At 40.4% G+C, this 7808-nt stretch overlaps 1 protein-coding gene across 2 annotated transcripts in view; it reads right to left on the bottom strand.

The window, feature by feature from the left end:
* PPIL4 (peptidylprolyl isomerase like 4) overlaps positions 1 to 7159 on the bottom strand; it is a 33297-nt gene extending 26138 nt beyond the window's left edge. Inside the window, exons 1-5 of one of the 2 annotated variants that reach the window (XM_059400922.1) lie at positions 7032 to 7120; positions 4847 to 4962; positions 552 to 619; positions 400 to 464; positions 16 to 133 (exon numbers count right to left, since the gene is read on the bottom strand). In XM_059400922.1, coding sequence (XP_059256905.1) covers positions 16 to 133; positions 400 to 464; positions 552 to 619; positions 4847 to 4898 — 303 coding nt within the window. In that variant the 5' untranslated portion in view covers positions 4899 to 4962; positions 7032 to 7120. Of the gene's footprint in view, positions 1 to 15; positions 134 to 399; positions 465 to 551; positions 620 to 4846; positions 4963 to 7031 lie in introns of both variants that reach the window. The other variant, XM_059400921.1, reaches the window with a different exon arrangement.
* Between the last annotated feature and the right edge of the window lie 649 nt (positions 7160 to 7808).

The raw sequence follows: 7808 nt of genomic DNA on the forward strand, positions 1-7808 counted from the left end.
TACTCATTTCCTAACCTGAGATCCATGTTGATCACTGCCATTGTTCACCATGGACACAGTGCCCTTCTTCTTGTGCTTAATTCTTGGCACTTTTTCAGCCTCGAAAAAGCTTGCTTGATCACCATACAGTTGACTGAAAATACATATAATAAAGTTATAAAATATAAGTACTCTCAACATGAAATGCAAAGTACTAGTAACAAGTAGGATTATCATTTCTTTTTAGAAATGCCACTATGATTAAAATACTTTTTTTTTTTTTTTTTTGCTATAGACATTTAGGGAGATTGAAAAAATAAACTATATTTGAACTGTATTTTAAAATGCAGATTGAAATATGTTAGGTAACACTGTTGAGACAATTCTATTTTTTCTCATTTAAAAAATAAAAGAACTCACCCAAAAACAGACTCTCCTCCACGACCAGTCCCTGTAGGATCACCAGTTTGTATGATAAAATCCCTCTGTAATAAATAGGATATTTAGTTAATTCACAGAGTTTGCTAAATGGTTCCAATAATATAGGACATGACTAATATCCACCAACTCACCTGTACATTATGAATAAGACAATAATTATAATACTTTATTTTGCACAACTTCAGGAAATTCAAGCAGGCTGAAAGAGAAGTAAATAGTAAATTTATCATAATTGTTCACAAAAACATTTTAAACCAAGTAAATGCACAGTTGGCATAATTTAATTTCTAAATTATCAAACAAATACCCCTAATGGTCAAATATCCTAAATCATAAAAAAGATGTAAGTGTACAAGAAGGCAATAAATTTTATATTTCATTTTTTAATTTTTTTTTAAAGATTTTATTTATTTATTTGACAGAGAGAGATCACAAGTAGGCAGAGAGGCAGGCAGAGAGAGAAAGAGGAGGAAGCAGGCTCCCTGCTGAGCAGAGAGCCCGATGCGGGACTCGATCCCAGGACCCTGAGATCATGACCTGAGCCGAAGGCAGCGGCTTAACCCACTGAGCCACCCAGGTGCCCTAAATTTTATATTTCAATATATTTATCTTTGTATTCTCTTTTTCTTAGGACTTCTTGGGCATCTGAACTAATACAGGAAACTGACAAGTATTTGGGATAGGCAACCATTTATTAATGGATTAGTTCTGCAAGAGAAAAAAAAACCCAAAGAGGATACTATAATGGAAAAGAATCTGAGTTTCTGAAAAGGGGTACAAATTATATAAACTAGAGAAAATCAAGTATCTGAGACCAATTTCTTAAATGACTAAATAGCTCCTCACAAAAATCCATATACTTATCATGTAGCAGCTTTCTCATATAAATGTACTCATTACTCAATAAATATTTACAGAGTCTCTTCTAGGTGCTTGGCACTGCTATCACAAATGCCATTAAACCATAGTCCCTCCCATCAAGAAATTCATAGTCTAGTTGTACACTAACAAACTCTCCAAACACTAAGCTGGAAATCAGACAGAAAGACATATTAGGCTATCCAGAGTCCTTACACCCAAGAAAAAATAGTTACAAGACCAGATATATCTAATACCATCTGTGCCATTTATATAATAAAATGGTAAAAAGTGGTTTTTAAAAAGCCACAAGAGTTCAAAAGAGATTGTTTCTGGCCAGGGAAATTAGAAGACCTTAATTAATAACAATTAATAAGAAGCGCCACCTGAGAGGCTCAGTGGGTTGAGCCTCTGCCTTCGGCTCAGGTCATGATCTCAGGGTCCTGGGATCAAGGCCCGTATCGGGCTCCCTGCTCAGCAGATCCACCCCCCACCCCCCGGCCTGCTTACTTGTGATCTATCTCTGTCAAATAAATAAATAAATAAATAAAAACTTAAAAAAAACCCCACAATTAATAAGAAGAGGCTTAAGGGGTGCCTGGATGGCTCAGTGGGTTAAGCCTCTGCCTTCAGCTCAAGTCATGATCTCAGGGTCCTGGGATCGAGCCCCATATGGGGCTCTCTGCTCAGTGGGGAGCCTGTTCACCCTCCCCCTGCCTACTTCTCTGCCTACTTGTGATCTCTGTCTGTCAAATAAATATATAAAATCTTTAAAAAGAGGCTTAAGGTGGGCATTAAAAGAACTACACAAGCCAAGAGTAGAGAGTGAGCATTTCAAGTTGGGAAGACAGAATGAATAAGTCTGGATATGCAAATATAAATGTATTTTGAAGGGTCCAAAATACCAGCCTAAGCTCTGTAACACTCTGATAATACAAAGTGATAGAGGGTAAATAGACCAGCAGGGCAAGATGGGCCCATGGTATTGAAAGTGCTTGAGTATCAGGATTTTTATTGTTTGCCTAGAAAAATACATTTCTGGGATTACTGTTTAATGCAAAAAAGTAGTTCTTTAACAAGAAAACAAAAATAATGGATCTAGGCAGTGATCATCAATGGCTGCCAAAATTTTTAAATGAAAAGCTAATGGGGACACTGCAACAGACACAATAGGTAGAAAAGCCTGAACTCACCAACCAATTTTAACTTCACAGGAAGAACCAACCAGACATGATGTGCTTCCTGAATGTGATGCAGCTTAAGTGCAAAAGACCTTATATGAAAATATTCTTGCCAAAAACATTAAACCTGTACTTTATCAAGACTAGACTTAAGTGGCAATTATGAGAAACAGAATAGATAAAAATACATTTAAATATACAACAAGGATAAAATCAGTCAAATCCAAAATGAGGGAAATTCTATAAAATAAATTACTCGGATTCCTTCTCAAAAAATTGATACGGTAGAGGTGCTGGGGTGGCTCAGTCAGTTAAGCCTCTGACTATTTCAGCTCAGGTCATGATCTCAGGGTCCTGGGATCGAGCCCTGTGATGGCTCCACTCAGAGTCTGCTTGTCCTTCTCCCTCTGCTCCTCTCCTGCTCATTCTCTCTTTCTCTCTCTCTCAAATAAATAAATAAACTTAAAAAAAAATGAAGTTGTTAAGGGAAAAATGGGGGTGGGGTGGGGAAGAATCTACAGATTAAAAGATATCAACCAATATAACATATATAAATCTAGATCTTGGCAGTTTCTTCTTTTTTTTTTTCTTTTCAGCATAACAGAATTCATTGTTTTTACACCACACCCAGTGCTCCATGCAATACCTGCCCTCCATAATACCCACCACCAGGCTCCCCAACCTCCCACTCCCTGCCCCTTCAAAACCCTCAAGTTGTTTTTCAGAGTCCATAGTCTCTCATGGTTCATCTCCCCCTCCAATTTCCCTCAACTCCCTTCTCCTCTCCATCTCCCCATGTCCTCCATGCTATTTGTTATGCTCCACAAATAAGTGAAACCACATGATACTTGACTCTCTCTGCTTGACTTATTTCACTCAGCATAATCTCTTCTAGTCCCGTCCATGTTGCTACAAAAGTTGGGTATTCATCCTTTCTGATGGAGGCATAATACTCCATAGTGTATATGCACCACATCTTCCTTATCCATTCGTAGATACTGGCAGTTTCTTACAAAACTAAACACATTCTTACCATACAATTTAGCAATCTAGCAGATATACCTCTTGGTATTTACTCAAAGAAGATGAAAATGTATTTTCACACAAAAACCTGCACACATGTTTATAGCGGATTTGTTCACAATTGCCAAAATATGGGAACAACCAACTTGTCCTTCAGCAGGTGACTGAATAAATAATATGTGGTACAACCAGACAATGGAATATTATTATTTGTTACAAAAGAGAAATGAGCTATCAAGCCATGAAAAGACATGAAAGAACCTTAAATGTATACTACAAATTGAAAGAAACCAATCTGTAAAGACTACATACCGTATGATTCCATTCATGTAACATTCTGGAAAAAAACAAATCTATGGATATGGTAAAAGATCACTGGTTGCCAGGAGATGCAGAGAGATGTGCAAACAAATAGGGAGAGCATGATTTTTCTGTATGATACTGTAATGGTGGATATATGCATATATATTTGTCCAAATCCATAGAATGTACAACACTTGGATTGTACCTCAGTGTAAACTATGGGTTATGACATGTCAGCATAGGTTCATCAAATGTACTACTGTAATGTGTGTACAGTATTACATAGTACAAATAATACAAATGTACAACAAAGGTACACTCTGGTGGGGGATATTGAAAATGGGGGAGGCTTCCCATACGTGGCAATAGGGGGTATACGGAAAATCTCTCTACATATCTTCCCTTCAGTTTTGCTATGAACCTTAAATTGCTCTAAAAAATAAAGTTTTTTAAAATAGGCAAAAGGGGTGGTAACCGGAGCATAATGATTAGAGAAACTGAATTACTGTCTTACACCCGAAACTAATGTAACATTATGTGCCAACTAAACTCAAACAGGTTTTAAAAAAAAATAGGCAAGGGGGGGTTCTATAGATCAAAAGATATTTAAGAGCTGTATCAGCCAATATAATAAATGAACCTTGTTTGGGTCCTTAAATTACCAAGTATTTTTTAAACACTTACGAGACAAAAGGGAAATATGAATAATACCAAAAAATTATTGCCAATTTTTTCAGATGTGAAAATGATTTGTGGTTATTTTTTTAAAAAGATTTTATTTATTTATTTGAGAGAGAGAGAGAATAAGAGAGAGAGAGAGCATGAGAAGGTGGAGGGTCAGAGGGAGAAGCCGACTCCCTGCTGTGCAGGGAGCCTGATGCAGGACTTGATCCCAAGAGCCGAAGGCAGTGGCTTAACTAACTGAGCCATTTGTGGTTATTTTTTTGATCACTTTTTAGAAATACAAACTGGTGCTCGCTTCGGCAGCACATATACTAAAATTAGAAATACAAACTGAAGTAACCACAGATTAAATAAGTCCCATGTAATGGATTTATTACCAAAGAATCCAGTATAAATGAAACAATATTGGTTATGTGCTGACAAGTTCATTAACTGGTCATTGGCACAGGAGGGCTCATTTTCATGACTCTTTCTTCTTCTTTATATAAGTTTTCTATAATAAAAAGTAAAAAAAATAAAAAAGGAAAGAAATGGAAGGGAGAGAGGAAGAAAATTAAATCTGGATATATTTACTATAAAGTGTAAGTAGTTATACATGTAAGTAAATATCCAGTCACAGGCTTACAAATACATACAAATGGGGTAGGCTTATGTTTTTAGTCTTCCAAACCACCTTTGAAGAATCGCTATTTGTCTATTCTGTCTGTGTGAACTAGGTAGGATAACCCTACCTCCCCTTTAGTTCCTCACAACCCTGGGGAAAGAGGCCCATTCATTTATCAGCTGCTGTCCCATATAAAGAGAGTATCAAACAAATTCAAAGGAAAGGAAAACCAAGAGATGAAAAATACAATTGCCTATAATATCCTTTGAATCCCTGGATCCCACCATTCTTAAAGCCAAGCTTACCTCAGTAACAGGAAGCACTCAATTATTTTCTTTGTTTAAGCCAGTTTGAGTTTCTAACATCTGCACTGAGAATCCTAACTAATGAACACATTTATATACATTAGTCAATCAAGTAATGAGCCTTTAGTGTGTGCAAAGTGGCAGGCACTGCACCAGGCACTTAGCATTGAAAGACAAGGAAGGAAGGCATAGTGTCTGCCCTCTTGGAGTTTCCATTCTTGAGGGAAGACAAGATTTGCAAACGATTCCAGGATAACAGGTAAATGATACAACAAAATGTGTTACATGCTGTTTTAAAAGATCTCAGAGCAGAAGAAACAGACCTAATTCTGCCCAGGGACAAGGGAGAGCTTCACAGAAGAAATCATGCTTGATAAGCAGGAAGTTTGCCAAAAGGACAACAGTAGAAAGAAACATGGAAGTAGAAGCAACAGTACGAGAAAGGCATGGAAGTATAATTGAGCATGTAGTGTTGGGGGTGGGGGGTACAAATCAGTGTAGGACAGAGTGTAATATGGCAGAAGAACACTGTATGTTCTGTTTCATCCTCTTTGACAGACTACATGCCAGGGGGACAGGATCCTGATTGTAACTAAACTCTGTGGCCTCTAGTTTCTCCAGCTCTGACACTGTCTCCACACTGTTGCCTGTCATCTTTCTAGAACATATGTGCCATGCCTCAATCCTGCTTTTAAAAACCTTCAAAGATGCTAGCCATCAGTAGGGCACACAAGACTATTCACATCCACCTAACTAACATAACTTATACAACCAGATTCATACTTTGCCATTCCAGCTCATGTATCATTCTTTCAAGCCATACCAAAATACTTGCTGTTTCCAGAAAATTCCAAGAAAATTAAAAAAACAAACAAACAAAAAAACCGAACAAACAAACAAACAAACAAAAAAAACACCCTCATTCCCACTCATCTTTGAAAGAGCTAGTTCAAGTGTTCTACTTTCTTGGCTTGCTTTGCTTCTCCCCGCCTCCAACGGGGAAGAATTACTCCCTCCACTGGTTTCCATAGCAACTTACATTCTTCAACTACAACACTTACAATGGACACACAACACTTAAAGGGGCTCCCAGGTCTCTTTCTCCCAGTAGAAAATTAGACCGTCAAGGACAAGATGCCTATCCCAGAGCTTGGCACAGTCTCGCACAGCAGACGAGGAGTGTTTGCTAGGGCTCGGTGCACATCTCCGGACAGCCCTTCCTCCACCCAGGAGGGATGCTCACACTCACTGCTCCAAACACCATCCTTCCCGCTTCCATCAGGACTTACTGATTACACACCAAGGAATACAGGTTGTGTCCCTCTCACGAGTAAAGCTCAATAAATAGCCACAAAAGCTATGCGCATAGTATATGCAGCCGGCATTTCCACCCCCCTCCCCGCACACACAAGCACACATCACAGGCATTTAATGCCACAAGCACCCGCCACCCGATCGGCTCGCCCCAGATACAGGAGAGAGGCTGCTCCTCACAAAAACTTTTCTTCGAACCACGGCCCGCTAATAAAATAGCCCTGTCGTGGGACCAGTAGCCCAGAAGCTCGAACCCAGTCAAGGGGACCCGGCAGCGAAGAAACAGTGAGGAAAGGAGATCGGGGCCAGGGCCAGACGGGACCGGGGCCCGGGTCTCACCGCGCGGCCGCTCCTCAGTGTACAGATCGATGACGACGTCGCCCAAAGTTGTCTCCAGCAAAACCGCCATGGCGCCCGCTCCTCCTCCGCAACGAGCCGCGGGTGTGACAGGCGCAGCCCGTCGTGGATCTACGCCTCACGTCACTCACGGCGCGACGCCTTTTACGTCATCCTTCCGGCGACGACCCTCCGGTAGCGGTCGGTCTGGTCAGCGCCTGGCCCTCACTGGGCTGGAGTGGTGACCGTGTGTCCCGCCTCCGACGCGGCCCGTTTGAAAATCCTGATTCTTCCAGGGCAACTGGCGCAGAAGCCTGTAGCTCAAAAGGACTTTTGTAAAGGGTTTTGTGTCCACTTCAAGAACGGGGGCACCTTCGAGGGGCCCTTTTTTCTCTCTGCTCCTTGGGGAGCATTGAGAGCGACCGCGGCGCCTGCTTCTCCCACGTTATTATTGGGACGACTACTCTGGATTTCGTAATCAGGGATTTTCGTCGTCCTGAATCAAAACCTTTAGGCCTTGAATGTACAGTTTGTTACCGAGAAAGGTGACTAACAGGGAATTCCGTGGCTGGTCGTGCCCAGGATAGAAGCTCTGCTCACAGTAACAGCGACTGGTCCTTAGAGCGACAAGCTAAAAAACAGTAGGCTTCAGCCCCAAATCATTACTGGTTTTATCAGTAATCTTTAACTTTGAAGACTTAAAAAAACGATTTTTGGCCTCTGTTGAGGATTTCCACGCGAAGTTTATCCTCCCCCCACCACCACCACCATTTCGGACAA

Source organism: Mustela nigripes, chromosome 5 (genome assembly GCF_022355385.1).
Source record: "Mustela nigripes isolate SB6536 chromosome 5, MUSNIG.SB6536, whole genome shotgun sequence".
Lineage (NCBI taxonomy): Eukaryota > Metazoa > Chordata > Mammalia > Carnivora > Mustelidae > Mustela > Mustela nigripes.